Raw genomic sequence first — 20,750 nt, forward strand, 5'->3', positions numbered from 1 at the left:
GTCCCCAGAACAAAGCCCAGAGTCCTTGGTCAATGAAAGTGTGTAAATATCCTCACACTTCCCCTAGTAGTTCCTTTTTAGGCTGTAATCATGTGGTAAAGAAGAGAACCTAACTTCTTAAAATCTTTCCCTTTTTTGGATGTAGATTGAAATTTTTGTTTTAAATACAATGGCCCTAATGTCTAAATCTAATGTTAGTAATTAATCCCTAGTGCTTTAAGGATCTTCTGTTTATAGGCAGTTATTTTATGGAGCTGGTCTCTGTGAGAGGCACAAACTGCCAGGAGGGGTTGAGATTTCCTTTAACCAGGATTCTTAGTTCTGAGTGGCTGTAGTGAATAACATTAACAATGATTCTCTGGCCAGGCGCTCACGCGGGTAATCCCAGCACTTTGGGAGGCCGAAACGGGTGGCTCACTTGAGGTCAGGAGTTTGAGACCAGCCTGGCCAACATGGTGAAACCCCGTCTCTACTAAAAATACAAAAATTAGCCGGGCGTGGTGGCAGGCGCCTGTAATCCCAGCTACTTGGTAGGCTGAGGCAGGAGAATTGCTTGAACCTGGGAGGCGGAGGTTGCACTGAGTCCACAGTGCGCCACTGCACTACATCCTGGATGACGAGCAAAGCTCAGTCTCAAAAAATAATTTTTAAAATAATGATTCTCTTAACCATAAATCCTCTGTCTAGGTAGGAATTTTATTCATGGGAGTCTCTGGAAGAGGGACAAAGAGAGGCTATTGAGATTATTTTAAAGCCTGGATTTGGGATGTCTGAATACAGTAATAACTCCAAAGCCACTTAAAATCCATCTTTTTTTCTACCACCAGACTGAGATTTTCAGTTTTAATTTCAAAGTTCCAATCATGCAGATGTGAATCAAATCCTGTTGGTTCTAACAGGATCTCCTTTGTTGGCAGATAATTTCAAGTGCTCACAGAGACCCTCAGTTTTTTTAAATACCTAGACTTAATTGTTTAAACTGGAGTCGGGACAAAAACATCTCTGACCTCGGGGGTCTTCCTTTGGTCAGGAAGAGGGGAGAGGGCAATTGGACCCCTTTCCCCCTGCGGGCTGCAGAGTCCCATTTTCCTCTGGGGACATTTGCTTTTTCCCTTGGGGAAGACGGTACGGATTCTAGTTCTGCGGACCCTTTTACTTAGCTTTGAGACCCAAGCAAGTTACTTGGCTTGTGCCTCTTATTTTCTCTAATGCAATGAATAAAAAGAGTCCCAGCCTTCTCCCTAAGGGAGCAGGACCGCCTGCCACGCCCGGTTCCCAAGTCCTCAGGGCGAATCCGCCAAATTCGCGAGCTGGGCAGCCCGCCCCACACAACCGCTGGCCGGAAGCGGAAGTGCGCGTCCGTCGCCTCGCCATCTCCCATAGCTGCCGTCTGCAGCTAAGGTTTTCGCATCGGTTGCTGTCCCAGCGGGCCAGGCCCAGGTGCGCCCCGCTAGTCAGGCCGGCGGAGTGGGGAGGGAAGGGGTCAAGGGCACAGTGCACAGCCCCGGCTGCTCCAGACCTTGCCTGCCGCTTCCCAGCCCAGGCTCCAACTATCGCTGCGTTTCTTCTCAGAGCCCCCGGCTGCGGTTCCTCCCGGCACTGCTAGGCTTGGGGCTGCCATTCCGGGCATTGATCCCCAGGAGGAGGCGAGTGGGTTCATGTGGTCAGAGCGCGTCGGCGGGGCCTTTTCTCCACCTTCTGTACCCTTCTCTTTAAACGTCCTTCCCAGTATGAGACTATTTTTTCTCGAGAAAATGCCCTCTTGTGCCTCACTTTCCGCTGTTAGAAGGCATATCTTGGGGTGTGCGTTATTGGTTTGCGGAGATCGTCCCTTTTTTTTCCCCTCTGTTATGTGGATGCACCCTAGTGCCTGATAGGCATTTGAGTTCCCATCTGAGTGGGCTTGTGCATGTTTATTCGTTTGTGGACTTAGATCTTCATGGTTTATTTTTGGAAGTCAAGTTGTTGGGTCAAAGGATAAATGAATGTGTAATTCCTAGGTATGACCAGATCCCCCTCTATGGGACTTGTGCCTTTTTGAGCCCTCAGGGTGTATGTTTTGTATGCAGCAAGCAGCAGACTTAGTTTTCAGTTTACCTGTAGCTTCTTTTGGATGTTTACATATTGACATATCGTTTATGAATAAGAATTTTATTCTCCCTTTATAATCCTATTATGACCCACTCCTGCCCCGAAAAATTTACTGCCCTGCCTACGACCTCAGAAACATTAGAAGGAGCAATCCTTGCTGCCTTCCAGGTCTCAGAATGAAAGCTTTCAGCTTGTCACTACTTACGTGTTTGCTATATGTTTTTGATAGATTAAGGACATTCCCTTCTGTAACAGCTTTATTGACATAAAATATTTCATCTCATTTAAAGTGTATAAATCAGTGGTTTTTAGTATATTAAGAGTTGTGCAACCATGACTACAATCTAACTCTAGAACATTTTCATTGCCTCAAAAGAGAATCCCATACTCATCAGCAGTTATTCCGCATTCCACTGGCAACCACTAAGAGACTTGGTGTCTCTGTGAATCTGCCTATTCTATACATTTCATATAAATGGAATCATGAAATGGAAATCATGAACTATGTAGTCCTTTGCAACTAGCTGCTTTCAGTTAGCATAATGATTTCAAGGTTATTTTGTAGCATGCATCACTACTTCATTCCTGTCTTCTTATATTAATAAGAAAAATAAAACAAAATAGTGGTGAAGTGTTGGAGTGGTGAAAATTTTTGGGGGTGGTATGGAGAGATAATGGACGATGTTTCTCAGGGCTGCTTCGAGTGGGATTAGGGGCAGTGTGGGAACCTAGAGTGGGAGAGATTAAGCTGAAGGAAGATTTTGTGGTAAGGGGTGATACTGTGGGGTTGTTAGAAGAAACATTTGTCATGCAGAATTATTGGTGATGGCCTGGATATGGTTTTGTATGAATTAAAAACTAAACGGAGTAAGAGAAGGAGAAAAACAGGTATTAGAGGACTAACAATTGGGAGGACCTAGGACATCTAATTAGAGAGTGCCTAAGGGGGTTCAGCGTAATTACTTGCTTGGTTGGCAAGTTTTTGGGCTCTAGCCTTGAGTTTTTTTATGTTGTCATACACCAGGCCAGATTGATTTAGGTAAAAACAACACTCTTCATTTAAGACTATACAGAGTCCTCCTTTTTCAGCAGTAAGTCAAGGCCTCGGCGGTTTTGGAAGACAACTGCAGCTAAAGAGTCAACATGAGCCTGGAGGACTGATAAAGTTTGTGATATGTCTGTGATGCTAGCAGAGAAGTCATTACAGAGGCTACGGAAGGTCATGACAGAGGTTGAAATGCCTGCTATTCCAGTACCAAGAGCAATAGTGGAGGCAGAAAGTCTTAAACTGACAAGCAAGGGAATTAGTGGAATAACTCTTTTTTGTTGTGTCGGTGTCATGAGGGGAACAGGGAGCTCTTCGGTCCTATTTGCAAATTGAGTTTTGGGAGTAAGGAAAACTAGTGTGCATGTGCCTGTCCAATTAGCAGGTAGACGCATGTAGGTAGAGGATCCACAGAGGAAAAAGAGACCTTGTGCGAGGCAAAACTGGAGATGCAAAGTAAAAAGATGAGAAGGAGTGCTGAAAGGGGTGTCTTGTACCCAGACTCCTAGGGATCCAGCTAGGGCTGCAGCTGTCAGATGTTGTAATGGGGACTCATGAGGTAACTGTGTAGAGGGGCAGGTTCGATTTTCATGGTGTATGAGAAAACGTCGAGTATCTACGAGCACTCTTTCACTGTTATTTGCAGGGCTGGGTATAAGTAAACAAGAAGAGGGCCTGGGAGGAGAGTCTGACAAGCAAGGGGAAGGTAGCCAAGGATGGAGTGAAATACAGGGTAAGTGTCTTCCTAAGCAATAATTACTGCTAATGTTTTTTAAGTTTGCCAGTATTGATAGATGGCTTGTCTGTAATACGGAGCTGGAAGGCTCCAATTGTTTCAGTGATGTGTGTAGCTGGGCTTTGGAGATGAAGAGTAAAGGAACATCGAGAAGGTGAAAGGTTACCTAGGGGAATTCCAGCGGGTCTTTGCCAAGAGATACATAAAGGAGCGGCCACAGGAATAGTAGTTTGTATTGTGAGAGGTCTAAATATGGGGGGAGTAGAGCTGATATAAGGAGAAAATAATAGAGTTGATATAAGGAGAATAATAGAATAGAGTTGATATAAGGAGAAAATAATAGAAATTAATACAGTTGATTAAGAACACAGGCTAAGGGAGAAGAAGGGGGAGTGGAGGGCGGAAGCTTGCCCATAGTGAAGGAGGCAAGCCCAGAGAAAAGAGAGTAGAGACACAGAAGGTGTGGGGGGTTCTTGTCCCCCAGAAAATCAGAGAAGGGGTAGAGACACGGAGAGAAGGGGTTGGGGGATTCTTGCCCCACAGAAAAGTGGAGAAGGGGTAGAGACACGGAGAGAAGGGGCTGGGGAGTTCTTGCCCCCTAGAAAAGCAGAGAAGGGGTCAGGGGTTCTTGCCCCCCAGAAAAGCAGAGAAGGGGTAGAGACATGGAGAGAAGGGGTCAGGGGATTCTTGCCCCCCAGAAAAGCGGTACTTGCCACTAAGGGTGAAGGACCAAGGCAGGCGTCCCCATGTGGTCAGACACCTCTGAAATGTGGGTGAGTAATCAGGCAGGTGTCCCCGCATGATTAAACACCAAGGGAAGACTGTCTTCCTGAGTCTGTGATCGGCGCTGCAGTTTTGTGTCCACGGATAAAACGCGTCTCCTGTCTCTACGAGAAAAGGAAAGGAAGTGAAATTAAGAGAAGGGAGAGATTGAAGTGTGGCACCAAGATTGAAAGGAGAAAGAGGTTGAGGGATAGTAAGAGAGGTTGGAGAAGAGAGTAAAAAGAGGCCGCTTACCTGATTTAAAATTGGTGTGATGTTCCTTGGCTGGCTGGTCTGAGGACCTGAGGTCGTAGGTGGATCTTTCTCACAGAGCAAAGAGCAGGAGGACAGGGGATTGATCTCCCAAGGGAGGTGCCCTGATTTGAGTCATGGCACGAAATCTAGCTCTGTCGCCAGGCTAGAGTGCAGTGGCGCAATCTCGGCTCACTGCAACCTCTGCCTCCCGGGTTCAAGTGATTCTCCTACCTCAGCCTCCCAAGTAGCTGGGATTACAGGCATGCTCCACCACGCCTGGCTAATTTTTGTATTTTTAGTAGAGACGTGGTTTCACCATGTTGGCCAGAGTGGTCTGGATCTCCTGACCTTGTGATGTGCCCACGTTGGCCTACCAAAGTGCTGGGACCACAGGCATGAGCCACCGTGCCTAGCCTCATTCCTTTTTTTTATGAGACAAGGTCTTGCTCTGTCACCCAGGCTGGAGTGCCGTGGTGCCCTCGACCTCCCTAGCTGGGCCTTCCACCTCAGCCTCCTGAGTAGGTAGGACCACAGGTGTCGGCCACCAAGCCCAGCTATTTTTTTAAACTTTTGGTAGAGATGGGGTCTCACTGTGTTACCAGGCTAGTCTGAACTCCTGGGTTCATGTGATCCACCCACTACAGCCTCCCTAAGTGCTGAAGATTACAGGCATGAGCCACTATGCCTGGCCTTCATTCCGCAAGCATCTCTTGCATTCCTCTGGTAAACCTAACTTAATTCTGTTGTACTATATTTCCTATTTATTGACATTTTTTGTTTGGACTTATTTTCTGTAGAATATCTGAATCTATGTTGAAATTTGCCAATAATTTTGTTTTCTTAAAGTGGCCTTGTCATGTTTGATATCAGTATGCTAATCTCAAAGAATATTCTTCCTTTTATACTCTTAATCACTGTAATCCCTTTGATAAGTTAAACTGTTTTGTGAAATTAGTTTAAAAGTGACCATGTTTTTTTCCCTTGTAATATTGTAAACTGCTGTTAATAGAATAATCAAAGGCAAACATGACATTTTGAACCATACACAATTCTGGGGTTTGCAAAAAGGCTATATTAAATAAAACCTTCCAAATACCCAACTCTTGCCTATAAAGCGGATAAGTTATCTATACCTGATATAATGCAAACATTAGTGACGAATTACATTGAAGTGTAGTTTAAGTAACCAGAGTCTTCATAAATATGCCTAATCTCTGAAAGATTTTAATCCAGACTGGAATTCTTTCTTCTTTGAGTGGCATAACTGACTGATAAAGCCTTTGAGCATGGTGTTTTTGGTGAAAACCTAAATAATCTAGTTTTGTTTTCTGTTTTAAAAGAATATCTGGGCAGTGAGTTAAGCTGGGAAGACCTAGCACCTTGCTGATGGGATCAATCTAGATTCCTCTTTTACATTTTTTAAATTGTGGTAAAATACCTAGAGCCAAATTTGCCATTTTAATCATTTTTAAATGTACAAGTCAGTGACATTCATTGCATTCACAATGTTACTCAACCATCACCAGCTAGTTCTTTTTATTGTAATTTCTACATAGTCAGTTTTGGTAAGTTGTATTTCTGTAGGAATCAATTTATTTCCTGAAAGTTTTGAATTTGATTAAAGTTATTCATGTCTTGTTTAATCTCTGCAACATCTGTAGTTGTTTTTCTCCTTTTTTCTTTGAAGAATTTTGCCTGATTTTTTTCCTAGTAGTTTTCAAAGAACCAGTTTGTAGCTTGAGTGATACTGTTGTTTTCTAGTTCATCATCGTATTTTCTGCTGTTCCCATTCCAACTGCTTAATTTTTAACTTTACTTCTTTTCTAATATAAACATATAAAGCTTATTTTTTTCCTAAGGACCAGTTTAGCTACATTTTACAAGTTGTGGTACTTAGAACTAATCAATAACCATAGTATTATGTATTTTCTAAGTTATTTGGAAGTGTGATGTTTTCTGAATTCCAAATGTGTTACTTTTTTCTATTTGCTTGAAAAATATGAAACCACTAATATTCAACCATATTTTAAAACTACCAAAACACCCATTTCATATAGTTCAACGTAATCTCTTGTTATTAACTTACAACTTAATTACATTGTAATTAAGACATGTCAGAGAACATCTGTATACCAAATCTTTTTCTAATTTTTTTAATTTTTAATTTTTATGGGCACATAATAGGTGTATATATTTAAAGGGCACATGAGATGTTTTATATACCAAATTTTGAAAGGTTTAAGACTAGCTTTACAGTCTATTCACCATACAGTATGGTCAGTTTTTATAAACACTTCATGTGTGCTTCAAAAGAATGTATGTATACTCCATATATTCAGTAGTGTCCCTCAGTGTGCTAGATTAAGCATACTCATTGTATTGTTCACATCTTCATATCCTTTTTTTCATATGATCTATCTATTGCTGAGCAGTGTTTGAAAGTCTTATAGTGATGATTTGTATTATTTATCCTTTAATTGTGGTAGCTTCTGCTTTATAAGTTTTATGAGACTAGAGTTTTATATCTTCCTAATTGGTACTTTACATTCTCATGTCATTACCTCTAATAGTGCCTTTTGTCTTAAAATGTATGAAATTAATTTAGCAAACAAACTTTATTTTGATTAATATTCACCTAGTGTATCTTTCTTATTTTTGAGACTCAATTTTTATGTGTTGTGGATTTTAGTGCATCTAATGAAATAACATAGAGCTGGAGTTTATCTTAATCTACGAGGACAGTCTGTTTTTAAACTGCAGAATTTAGCTCATTTGTACACTTACTGTTACTGATACAGTCAGCCATTTTCTACCATCTTACATTTTACATTGTGCTTTTCATTTGACCTGTTTTTTTTTGTTTCATTTCCCTTATTTTTCTTACCTTTGGAACTGAGGTGTTTTTTTTTTAAACTAATTCTATTTTCTCTTCTAGACTGTGAGTTAAACTCACAATGTCCATCCTTTGAATTGTTACCCTAGCTATTTTATCATGCATACTTACAGTCTAAAGCTAATCAATACTGTGAGTCCCCAGTGGAAGAATACAAGGAACATACAACTCAAATCACCTTCTTCCCAGTTTATATATTATTTAGTATTAGGATTGACCTTATTTTTCCATCTCACAAATTTGGTATTATTACCATTTTATATAATAAAGGTTTGCTTAATTTTATCCATGTTACCTTTGTTCATTCTGCTTAACATTTTGGGTCTTCCAATTCCTATCTCCTAAAGTACTTTTAATTTACTTCTGTGATGGTCTTTTTTGATGGGTAAGTTGTCTCAGGTCTTTATTTTAAAATGCCTTTATTTAACTCTCCATGTATTTTTTTAAGTTTTTAATCATGAAAATTTTTAATTCTCCACAAAAGTAGAATAGTACAGTTGTCTCTCGTATCCATGGGGGACTGGTTCCAGGACCCCCACATGGCTTCCAAACTCCACAGTCACACATTCCATATATAAAATAGCATTGTATTTGCATATAACCTACACACATCCTCCCATAGATGCTATTTTTTCCCTTCCATTTACTTTAAGTCATCCCTGGATTACTTACAGTACCTAGTACAATAAGTGTTAAGTAAGTGGTTGGTTGGTTTTTTGGTTTTTTTTTAAGAGATGGGATCTCATTCTGTTGCTCAGGCTGGAGTGCAGTGGTGTGATCATAGTTCACTGCAGCCTGAAACTCCTGAACTCAAGTAATCCTCCCACCTCAGCCTCCCAAGTAGCTGACTCCTGGCTTCAAGGCATCCTCCTGCCTCAGCTTTCCAAAGTGCTGGGATTACTGGTGTGAGCCACTGTGCTGGGCCATAAATAGTTATGCTGTATTGTTTAAGGAATAATGACAAGAGGGAAAGTCTACATGTTCAGTACAGACACAGGCATTCATCTTTTTTTCCACATATTTTTGATCTGTGGTCGAGTAGCTCACAGATACAGAAGGCTGACTGTATAATGAATTCTCATGTCCTTAACACCCAGCTTTGCTCATCTTGCATCATCAAGCCCTGAGCTGTCCAATACAATAGCCACTAGCCTCGTGTGGCTATTGAAGTTTAAATGCTCAAGTATTCAGTAGCTATCCATACATGATTAGTGGTTACTGTATTAGATACTGCAAATAAATACTATTGAATAATGCTGGTTTTTTCCCCCCAGATTTGTTTTTAAAGCAAATTCCAGACCAGACATCCTGTCATTTCATCAGTATATTACTAACTGTGCATCTCTAGTTGGTTCATCACCACTACTCCATTATCCCACCTAACAAAGTCTGACGTTCCCTGATTGGCTACAGAATATCTTTTTACATTTGGTTTGTTCACATGAGAATCTTAACAGGGTCCCCACATTTTTATTTTATTTTATACCCCTTAAGTTTCTGTTGTGTCTGTTCTCTTCCTCCTCCCTTTTCATTTTTTTAATCCACTGATTTATTGAAGAAATAAAGTTATTCTTAAAATGTCCCACATCATATATGGATTTTGCTGACTGGCTTGTTTTCATTGCTTAAATTGATTTTCTTTGTATTTCCTATAAAGAGTAGCTGGATAGTTTATCTGTCTAGCATTTTAGGTTGATAAATTATTTTTTTCTCAGCACACTGAAGACATTGTCCTTTCTTCTGACGTCCATTGTTGCTGTTGAGATGTCAGCTATCAGTCTGTTTTTCCTTTTATAGGTGACCTGTGTTTTTCCCTTGGCTGCTTTGGAAATTATGGGAAAAAATCAAATACCAAGGAAGAAAAATCTATAATGAAATTAGATGTGGATTTCTTTTTATGTATTCAGCTTGGGGCTTACAATACTTCCAGTACCCAAAGGTTAGTGTCTTCCACTAATTCAAGAAAATTGCTAGGTTTTCATCTAATAGTGCTATCAAAGTTCTGATCTGGTAGTTAATACTGGCACTGAATTTCTCATTTCAGTGAGTTTATTTTTCATTTCTAAAAATTGTTTTTTAAACTAACCATTTTATAGTATCTTATTCCATATCCAAATTTTTGTTAATTTCTTTAAGCTTTTATATATTTTAAAATATATCTAAAAGGGTAATATCTGAAGTGTTATGCTTTCTACCACCTGATACCTGTGTGTTAGCTGTGTCTTACACATGGTACATTGTGTATTTGTGTTTCACAGTTTCTTAAACTGTGCGTTCCTCAATTTACTTAGAACTTTGTATATAAGATTTTTTCTCAGGACCTGACTTAAAGTTGATTTTCCACAGATAGGTCGATTTGCTTGCATTAGTTGCTTGAGGACAGTGCCACTTTGGGGACCCTCTTTAAGTGAAATTATTCACTTGAAGTTGTTTGAACTACAGAAATGAATTTGGACTGAAACCTAAAAGAGAGCACTTGTGTACACAAATCCTCAAGAGAGATTTGCTTTCTGTTATACCTGACAGGTACAGTTCCTTGCTTCACACTTTCATATGGAAATTTTACTTTCTTTTTAAAAAACCTTTTCACTATGGATTTTCAGTCATACCCAGGAATAGAGTGCTATGATGAAGCTACTGTGTACCTACCACCCAGCTTCAATGATTGTCACCATTTTGCCATTCTTATTACATCCATTCTCTCCCTTGCTTCCTTTCATAATTCAGTTTTCCTTTTTTTTTTTTTCCCTGAGATAGAGTCTCGCTCTGTCTCCCAGGCTGGGGTGCAGTGGCATGATCTCAGCTCACTGCAGCTTCTGCCTCCCAGGTTCAAGTGATTCTCCTGCCTCACCCTCCCGAGTAGCTAGGATTACAGGCACCCACCACCACACCTGGCTAATTTTTGTATTTTTAGTAGAGAAAGGGTTTCAGCATGTGGTTCAGGCTGGTCTTGAACTCCTGACCTCAAGCAGTCCACCTGCCTTGGCCTCCCAAAGTGCTGAGATTACAGGTGTGAGCCACCACACCCGGCCAGTTTTCTTTTTCTAAAGCATGTTTTCTCAGCTTTACTGAGGTGTAATTGACAAATAATAAAAATTTTGTATGTTTAAGGTGTACAACATAATGTTTGATCTGCCTGTTCATTGTGAAATGATTATCAAGTCAAGCTAATTTACATATCCATACCCTCACTTACTTTTGTGTGTAAGATGCACTCTCTTGGAAAATTTCAAATATACAGTACATCATTAACTATAGTCACCAAGCCATACATCAGGTCTCCAGAACTCAGCCATCTTATAACAGCAAATACATACCCATTGACCAACATCTCTCCATTTCCCTCACCCCTTGGCCCCTGGTAATCACCTTTCTAATGCTTCTAGGAGTTTGACTTCTTTAGATTCCATGTATGTGAGGTCATGCAGTATTTGTCTATGTCTGCCTTATTTTACTTAGCATGATGTCCTCCAGGTTTCCTTCTTTTTTAAGACTGAATAATAACCCACTGTGTGTATATGTATGACATTTTCTTTACACATTCAGTGATCGACAAACATGTTGTTTCCATATAGGAGCTATTATAAATAATGCTGCAATGAATATGAGGTCACAGATACCTCTTTAAGATAGTGATTTCACTTCCTTTGGTTATATACCCAGTAGCAAGATTGCTGGATCATATGGTAGTTCTATTTTTAATATTTTGAGGTGCCTCCACTACTGCTTTCCATAATGGCTGTACCAATTTTCACTCCTACCAATGATGTATAAGGGTTCCCTTTCTCCACATCCAACACTTGTTATCCTTTGACTTTTTGATAATATCTATTATAACAAGTGTGAGGTAGCAGCCAACTATGGTTTTGATTGGTACTTCCCTAATAATGTGATGTTGGGCACTTTTTAATATACCTACTGGCCATTTTTACTTCTTCTTTGGAAAAATGTTTAGATCCTTTACCCATTTTTTATTCTTTTTTTTCTATCAAACTGTATGAATTTCTTACATATTTTAAATATTAACTTGTTCAGATACTTTCTCCCATTCCATAAGGTTGCTTTTTCATTTTGTTCATTATTTCCTTTGCTGTGCAGAAACTTTTTAGTTTGATGTAGTTTCACTTGATTATTTTTGCCTTTCTTGCCTGTGCTTTTGGTGTCAACTCTTTAAAAAAAAATTGTCAAAATTAATATCGAAGAGCTTTTCCCCTGTTCTAGAAGTTTTATGATCTCAGGTCTTACATTTAAGTCTTTAATCCGTTTTGAGTTGATTTTTGTTTGTAGTTTATTTTTTTTATTTTTATTTTTATTTTTTTTGAGATGGAGTCTTGCTCTGTCGCCCAGGCTGGAGTGCAGTGGCGTGATCTCGGCTCACTGCAACCTCCGCCTCCCGGGTTCACGCCATTCTCCTGCCTCAGCCTCTCCGAGTAGCTGGGACTACAGGCGCCCGCCACCACGCCCGGCTAATTTTTTGTATTTTTGGTAGAGACGGGGTTTCACCGTGGTCTCGATCTCCTGACCTCGTGATCTGCCCGCCTCGGCCTCCCAAAGTGCTGGGATTACAAGCGTGAGCCACCGCGCCCGGCTTGTTTGTAGTTTAAGGATCCAATTTCACTTTTTCACATGTGGATATCTAGTTTTCCTTACACCATTTACTGAAGAGACTGTCCTCTCCCCATTGCTTATTCTTGGCATCTTTGTCCAAGATTAGTTGACGATACATGCCTGGATTTATTTCTGGGCTTCCTATTCTGTTACGTTTGTCTCTGTTTTTATGCTAGTACCATACTGTTTTCATTACGGTACCTTTGTAATACATTTGAAATCAGGAAGTGTGGTGCCTCCAGTATTGTTCAAGATTGCTTTAGCTATTTGGGGTTTTTGTGTTTCCATATGAATTTTAGGATTGTTTTTTCTATTTCTGTAAAAAATAGCGTTGGAATTTCATAGGAATTGCATCAATTTGTAGATGACCTTACATAGTATGACATTTGACAATATTGATTCTTCCAATCCATGAACACTGGGTGTCTTCCCATTTGTTTGTGTCTTCTACTTCTTTCACCAGTGTTTTAGAATTTTCAGTGTTCAGATCATCTCCTTGGTTAAACTTATTCTCAGTATTTTACTCTTTTTGATACTATTATGAGTGAAATTATTTTCATAGTTTTTTTCAGATAGTTTGTTAGAAATACATTTAATTTTTGTATGTTGATTTTTTTTACCCTGCATTACTGAATTTACTTGTTAGTTTTAACATTTTTTCATGGTGTCTTTAGGGTTTTCTAGATACAATATCATCTCATCTACAAACAGATAATTTTACTTCTTTTCCAACATAGACGCCTTTTGTTTTCTTGCATAATTGTTCTGGCTAGAACTTCAGCCATATGTTGAATAGAAGTGATGAGGATGGGCATCTTTGTCTTGTTGCCAGTCTTAGAGGAAAAGCTTTCAATTTTTTATAATTGACTATCAGCTGTGGCTTTGTCACCTATGGCCTTTACTGGTGTTGAAGTACTTTCCTTCTATAACTAATTCATTGAGGGTTTTTATCACAGAAGAATGCTGAATTTTACCAAGTGCTTTTTTTGCATCTATTCTAATGATCATATAGTTTTTATCCTTCATTCTGTCAATGTGGTGTATCACATTGATTTTGCGTATCTTGAACTATCCTTGAATTTCTGGGATAAATCCCACTTGATCGTGGTGTATGGTCCTTTTAATGTACTGTTGAATTTGGTTTGCTAGCATTTTATTGAGTTTTGCATCTATTTTCAGTAGGGATATTGGTTTTTTTTGAGGAGTCTCGCTCTTTCACCCAGGCTGGAGTGCAGTGGTGTGATATCAGCTCACTGCAGGCTCCACCCCCCGGGGTTCATGCCATTCTCCTGCCTCAGCCTCCCGCATAGCTGGGACTACAGGCACCCGCCACCTCGCCTGGCTAATTTTTTGTATTTTTAGTAGAGATGGGGTTTCGCCATGTTAGCCAGGATGGTCTAGATCTCCTGACCTCGTGATCCACCCACCTCGGCCTCCCAAAGTGCTAGGATTACAGGTTTGAGCCACCGTGCCCGGCCTAGTCTCTCATTTATTTCTGCTACAATCTTTATTATTCCTTCCTTCTACTGACTTTGGGCTTAGTTTCTTTTTCCTTCTACTGACTTTGGGCCTAGCTGCTGCTTTTTCTAGTAACTTGAGGTGTAACATTAAGCTGATATAAGATCTTTCCTACTCACCCTTGCTCTTTGGTTTCCATTCACGTGGAATGTCTTTTCCCACCTTTTTACTTTCAGGCTACATGCATTCTTAAAGGTATAGTGAGCTTCTTGTAGGCAGCATATACCTTAGGTCTTTCTTTTTTAATCCACTCAGCCACTATGTGTTTTGACTAGGGAACTTAATCCATTTACTCTTTTATTAAGGAGATAGGGTCTCTGTCACCCAGGCTGGAGTGCAGTGGCATGATCATACTCCCACTACTCCCAGGTTCAAGCAATCCTCCCACCCTAGCCCACCAAGTAGCTGGGACTACAGGCAGATGCCACCGTACCCAGATAAATTTTTAAAATTATTTTCTATAGAGATGCGGTCTTGCTATGTTGCCTAGGCTGGTCTCAAACTCCTGCTCGCAAGTGATTCTCCCACCTTAGCCTCCTGAGTACATTTATATTTAAAGTAATTATTGATAGGTAAGTACTTACTGTTGCCATTTTGTTCATTCCTTTGTGGCTGTTGTACAGACGTTTTGTTCCTTTCTTCTTCCCTTCCTGTGTGATTTGATGACTTTCTGTAGTGATATGCTTTGATTCCTTTCTCTTTTCTCCATAATATAGGTTCTTGCTTTGTGGCTACTATGAAGCTTAAAACATCCTGTAGTTTTAATAGTCTGTTTTAGGCTGTTAACAGCTTAGCTTTGATTGCATACAAACAATTTATACTCTTACTTCCATTTCCCACATTTTATGTTTTTGATGTCACAATTTACATCTTTCTATATTGTGTATTAACAAATTATTATAACTACTTTTAATATTTTTCTTTTAAATTAGAGTTTAAGTTATTTAGATACCACTGTTACAGTATTAGGGTAATCTGGATTGAGTATATAATTACCTTTACCCCAGTGGGTTTTATAATTTCTTATGTTTTCATGTTACTAAGTGTCCTTTCTTTTAAGCTGAAGAATTTACTATTTCCTATAAATCAGCTCCATTACTGATGAAGCCCCTCATCTTTTGTTTGTCCAAGGAAGTTTTTATCTCTCCTTCATTTCTGAAGGCCATTTTTGGCAAGTAAAACATTCTTGGTTTGCAGTACAGTCATGCACTGCGTAAAGACATTTTGGTCAGTGATGGACCACATATGTGACAGTGGTCTCATAACATTATAATGGTGCTAAAAAATTCCAATCACCTAGTGACATAGCCAATGTAACATTGTAAAGCACATTACTCATATGTCTGTGGTTTAAACCTGCTGCACTGCCAGTCATCTAACAGTAGTAAATATGATTATGTACAGTAGATTATATACAGTACATAATAATGAATAGTAATAAGTGACCACATTACTGGTTTATATATTTTTATACTATTTATTGTTATTTTAGAGTGTATTCCTTCTACTTACTAAAAAAGAAAAGTTAACTCAAAAACAGCCTCAAGCAGATGCTTCAGAAGAGATTCTAAAAGGCATTGTCACCACAGATGTCAGCTCCATGCATGTTATTGCCCGTGAATACCTAAGTGGCACACAATAGAAGGTGTGAAACAGTGATACTCAAGATCCTAACCCTATGTAGGCCTAGATTAATGCGTATGTGTCTTCGTTTACAACAAAAAAGTTTAAAAAGTAAAATCAGGGGCAGGCAAACAGGGCCTTGAAGGTAGGCTACTGAGTTAAGAAGACAGAGTCCTAGCTCTGCTGTAAGATTTGCAGCACTAGATTTTGATGACTTCACATATACAGCTAAGTGTACTAAATGTTGTTCTGGAATGTCATCCTTTTATTATGAAATGCAAATATGCTCACCTTTATGGTCCTTATGAGTTACTCCTTATTGTTCTAAGTAATTTAGGGATATTAACTCAGTCAGCCCAACCCTATGAAGTCGGTCCAATTCTAACAATGAGGAACGTGAGGGTGTGATACATTTCAAACTCATCTTGAAGATGTCTTAATCTATGCTAGAGTCAGCTATTTCCCCAGTGAGTCCTGGTTTCTGTCAGGGGTAAATGATATTCAGAGACAGTTTTGCACTTTAGAGGCTCATTCCTCCTGAGCTGTTAGCAGTCATAAGCCTTTTTAGTGGTTCAGGCTAGAAAAAAGTCCAACAAGAAAAAATGAAAAATGCATACTATATTTCTAATTTGAGGATATACTGTGTTCTTGGATAAGGAGACAAATTGTAACTGTACTCTATGTGTGTGTTGGTACCCTTTAGTATGAAGAAGCTTCCCAGCCTGCTAGTGTTGAATATCTAGCAGGCCTAGACTCTAATGGCTTCTGTCTTCTCCTCTAGCTCTGCCTGCTTAGGACTCTGCCCAGCCAGGAAGGAAACCTACAGGAGGAAGAATGGCTGCAGGGTGGCTGACAACCTGGTCACAGGTACACAAGAAATTTCTGTATTTCCAAAAGCACACTGCCATTCCTGAAAAGAACACCTCTCTTGCCCCTGACCTGAAGCTTCACACCCCAATCTGAGCTGGCTTCATCTTCAGCAGTTACCAGGCTGCTTCATGTGGAAGAGGGAATCCCTGGGAAAGGCTTCTGTTCCCACATTTGTTAACTTTCTCCAGATATTCTTCCATATTTTTGAGTATGAATTCCATACTTTAGTGAGTGCTGTAAAGAAAGACTTTTACTAGGAAAATTGTTTATGATTTGTCAAGTATTTCTCACATTCCTACAGTATGCCCTACCTATAGTGGATCTGAATAAGACTAAAAGAGTCCTCACAACCTAATTGTGCAAAGATCAAGCCAACCATATTTTAAGAAAGATGTTTTGACCATGACCCTGAATGAGATGGCCCAGGGAGTAGGATTTAAAGAGAGTTCTGAGAACTCAGCTTTAAGGCAAATTAATAGAAGGCCTCTGATGCATGTCTGAGCTTCCAGTGCCCTGAGTCTCCTCTCCAGTCCTTTCAGCCTCACCCACCATTCTCCTGGTACATTGTCAAAGATGGTCATCGGCCGAGCCAGAATATGTATGTGATGTTTCAGAACTCAGTGACCTTCCAGGAAGTGGCAGTGGACTTTTCCCAGGAGGAGTGGGCATTGCTGGACCCTGCTCAAAAAAATCTATACAAAGATGTGATGCTGGAGAACTTTAGGAACCTGGCCTCAGTGGGTAAGGCTGGCCTCATTCCTTTATTTGTTTATGTAGCAAATAATTCTTAAGCACATACTATGTTCCAGAATCTGTGAAAAGAATGGCAATACAGTGGTTAACCGCAAAATGAATGGTCCCTGCCCTTGAGGGGGCAGTCCAGTGGCTTCCCATGAAAATGCACTGATTTCCTTTTCTCTATCACTAATAGCTTTAGGTAATTTGCAATCTGTGTCTGATCTTGTGTATAGGTTTCAAGGATCACTTCCATATAGGGCATGGACTATGCTTTTTGGTTCTTGTGAAAGAAAGAGCTCGGCTCTGATAGTTTCATTGTTCCTAAAGCTGCACTTGACTATTTTAATAATCCTTTAGTTAAAGCCATAGTATGGCAATCAGTTTTGTGGAATATTTAATTCTCACACATTTCTCCCACATCCTCTCTTTCTGCGTGAGCAGGGTATCAGCTCTGCAGACACAGTCTGATCTCCAAGGTGGATCAAGAACAGCTGAAGACAGATGAAAGAGGAATTCTACAAGGTGACTGTGCAGGTGAGCCTTGGGCAGAACAGACAGCAGCCTTGGCCAGTGAGGGTTGGTACATTTGGGAATGTCACTCAATGAAGGAAAAGAAATCTGAGGCCATTACATGAGCTTCCTTCCTGTTTCACCATCTGTCCAGTCATTCATAGGTTCATTTGGTCTCCAAGAAAGAAGTTTTAATTCCTCTTTAAATGTAATGTTTCCATGAATGCTTTGTTTAGTTCTCCCTATTTTCCAGATAATACTGTCTTCCCAACCTCCACAATCCTTTCTAACTAAAATACCTCCCATTTCTACTGCTTGTTCCTATCACTGATGAATCACTGGCTGTGTCTTCTCTTTTACATTTCTCTGCTTAGAAGATACTATTTGAAAACAAATCCATAGGGTCTCCCTCCCTTTTTCTTTCATCCCAACCTTTTCTCCCAATAATTATAAAAATTTTCCTGTGCTATTTCAGACTGGGAAACTCAATTTAAATCAAAAGATATAATTGCTATGCAGAACATTCCTGGGGAAAAAACATCCAATGGCATAAACATGGTAAGACTTACTAGGAATTATTCCTGGTCTTTGTAGTCAAGTCAGGGAATCTGAATGAGTTAAAACATCAGCATCCAAAGCAAGGGTAAGAGTTCAGGCACCAAGCTTTCACCAGAAAGCTGTCTCAAGAGAGTTTGATTTTCATGCAATTGGAGAAATCTCTAAACCTCGGTTAACACTTGCTGGCTCACAGAGAATAACCACAAGTAAACATTTACGTAAATATGATTTTAGAGTTAAGTATCTAGTACATCATTCATTCTTCACTCAGTATTAGAAAAACTGTATTAAAGAAGCCCTTTGCTGGGAAGGAATAGAGCCTAGGACAGAGGAGTGAGTTCATTCAACTTGAAAAAGCTAATAGGGCAAAAGTCATACTGAAAATGGTACATGTCAGTCATGATCATGTGCCTCCTATATATAGCAGAATCCTCATGGAAGAGAATTCCTGTGAATAAGGTGAAAGTGAAAAAGCCTTTAGTCACCACTTACTCCCTTTTCAACAGGCAGAAAATCAACCTGGTGAGCACTCCCTGGAGTGTAACCATTGTGGGAAATTCAGAAAGAACACTTGCTTTATTTGTACAAGATATTGCAAGGGAGAGAAATGCTATAAATATACAGAGTATAGCAAAGTCTTCAACCATCCCTCAACTCTTAGGAGTCATGTGAGCATTCAAATTGGAGAGAAAACTCTTGAATTTACTGATTGTGGAAAAGCTTTCAATCAAGAGTCATCCCTCAGGAAACACTTAAGAACGCCCACAGGACAGAAGTTTCAGGTGTATGATCAATGTGATATGTCCTTCAACCTACACTCTTCCTGCTCAGTACGTGAGCAAATACCTACTGGAGAGAAAGGTGATGAATGCAGTGACTATGGCAAAATATCTCCCCTTAGTGTCCACACAAAAACTGGTAGTATGGAGGAGGGTTTGGAATGTAATGAACATGAGAAAACTTTCACTGACCCTTTGTCCCTTCAGAACTGTGTCAGAACTCACTCTGGAGAGATGCCCTATGAATGCAGTGACTGTGGGAAAGCCTTCATTTTTCAGTCTTCCCTTAAGAAACACATGAGATCTCATACTGGAGAGAAGCCTTATGAGTGTGATCACTGTGGAAAATCCTTTAGCCAGAGCTCTCATCTGAATGTGCACAAAAGAACTCACACTGGAGAGAAACCCTATGACTGTAAGGAATGTGGGAAGGCTTTCACTGTTCCTTCATCCCTTCAGAAACATGTGAGAACCCACACTGGAGAGAAACCCTATGAATGCAGTGACTGTGGAAAAGCCTTCATTGATCAGTCATCCCTTAAGAAACACACACGCTCTCACACTGGAGAGAAGCCTTATGAGTGTAACCAGTGTGGAAAATCCTTCAGCACAGGCTCTTACCTTATTGTGCACAAGAGAACTCACACTGGTGAGAAAACCTATGAGTGTAAAGAATGTGGGAAGGCCTTTAGGAATTCCTCTTGCCTGAGGGTACATGTGAGAACTCACACTGGAGAGAAGCCTTATAAATGTATTCAGTGTGAAAAAGCCTTTAGCACAAGCACTAACCTTATAATGCACAAGCGAATCCACAATGGCCAGAAACTCCATGAATGAAATGACTATAGGAAAGTGTTTGTTGCCCCTCATGCCTCCTTTCTCAGCTTAGAACATACACTGGAGAGAAACCCTGTTATGGTCACGTGGAAACAGCCTTCTGGCCCAGCTCTGGATGTCTGTAATACTGGGACAAACCTTATAAATGTTATAGCTCTGATTGTTTTTATCAGTGAGTATTTCATTCTGTGTGTCAGAACTGGATCCTATGAATATTTTAGTTATCTTTTCAGTTTAATTGCATTGTGAACAGAATACATGGTCTTCAATATATAGATTCTGTGTGACATAGATTTGAACATAATTGCTGGGCACTGACTGATGTACTGTGGCAGACAGAACTAGTTGCTGTCTCAATATCCATTCCTCCCTTCTTTCTTAAAGTAATAAAATTTACCATTTAGTTCAAGCTGGCAATGTGGACAGTTTTCACCCAGCTTACCTCACAGCTGTGAGTGGCCAAATGTGTTCACATCCCTAGCCCATGCAAAGCAGGCAGAAGTCACTGGATACAGCTTCTAAGGAAGCTGATGGAAATGGGAATATCTCATCTGGTGTGTTTTTCTTAACTATTTGCCCTTTGTCTTATCCCTTATTTCCTAGAAAATATATACACCAAGAGGAGGACAGAGAAAGGATACTAAATGAAACAACAGGGGAGATACAATATTATCTGGTTGCACTAATCCTGTGCTGCTTATCTCTGGATTTCATGTTACATGAGAAAAATGAACTGCCACGTGGTTTAAACTACTCTTGTGGGAAGTTCCTCTTTCAGCTGATTTCAGTCCCAACTGTTAACATCTAATATATGGTCAAGTTTTAGGAATCGTTCAAGTATGGTTGAAAAATTATGTTTTCTGAGGCAGAAGGATCACTTAAGCCTAGGAGCTTGAAATCAGTCGAGGCAACACAGTGAGACCCCAT

The 20,750-nt window shown here is 39.9% G+C and overlaps 2 protein-coding genes across 5 annotated transcripts in view; both read left to right on the forward strand.

Annotated features, from left to right (window-relative positions):
- ZNF559 (zinc finger protein 559) overlaps positions 1 to 9,697 on the forward strand; it is a 56,820-nt gene extending 47,123 nt beyond the window's left edge. The window contains exon 10 of the mRNA XM_058426075.1: positions 9,580 to 9,697. Within this exon, the coding sequence (XP_058282058.1) occupies positions 9,580 to 9,654 (75 nt within the window). The 3' untranslated portion in view covers positions 9,655 to 9,697. The remainder of the gene's footprint in view (positions 1 to 9,579) is intronic.
- Positions 1,039 to 20,748, forward strand: ZNF177 (zinc finger protein 177). Of its 4 annotated transcripts, none has more exons than XM_032169574.2 (6): positions 1,039 to 1,440; positions 16,313 to 16,398; positions 17,016 to 17,142; positions 17,581 to 17,673; positions 18,125 to 18,207; positions 18,714 to 20,748. In XM_032169574.2, exons 2-6 carry the CDS (start codon positions 16,366 to 16,368, stop codon positions 19,821 to 19,823), a joined length of 1,446 nt encoding a protein of 481 aa, XP_032025465.1. In that variant the 5' UTR covers positions 1,039 to 1,440; positions 16,313 to 16,365; the 3' UTR covers positions 19,824 to 20,748. The 4 variants fall into 4 exon arrangements, with proteins under 4 accessions (XP_032025465.1, XP_032025463.1, XP_032025466.1 ...); XM_032169572.2 differs by lacking the exon at positions 1,039 to 1,440 and adding an exon at positions 9,694 to 9,721 and having other exon boundaries at positions 18,714 to 20,747; XM_032169575.2 differs by lacking the exon at positions 1,039 to 1,440 and adding an exon at positions 9,694 to 9,721 and having other exon boundaries at positions 19,194 to 20,740.
- The last annotated feature ends 2 nt before the right edge of the window (positions 20,749 to 20,750 follow it).

Source organism: Hylobates moloch, unplaced genomic scaffold (assembly GCF_009828535.3).
Source record: "Hylobates moloch isolate HMO894 unplaced genomic scaffold, HMol_V3 SCAFFOLD_12, whole genome shotgun sequence".
In the NCBI taxonomy this organism is placed as follows: Eukaryota; Metazoa; Chordata; class Mammalia; order Primates; family Hylobatidae; genus Hylobates; species Hylobates moloch.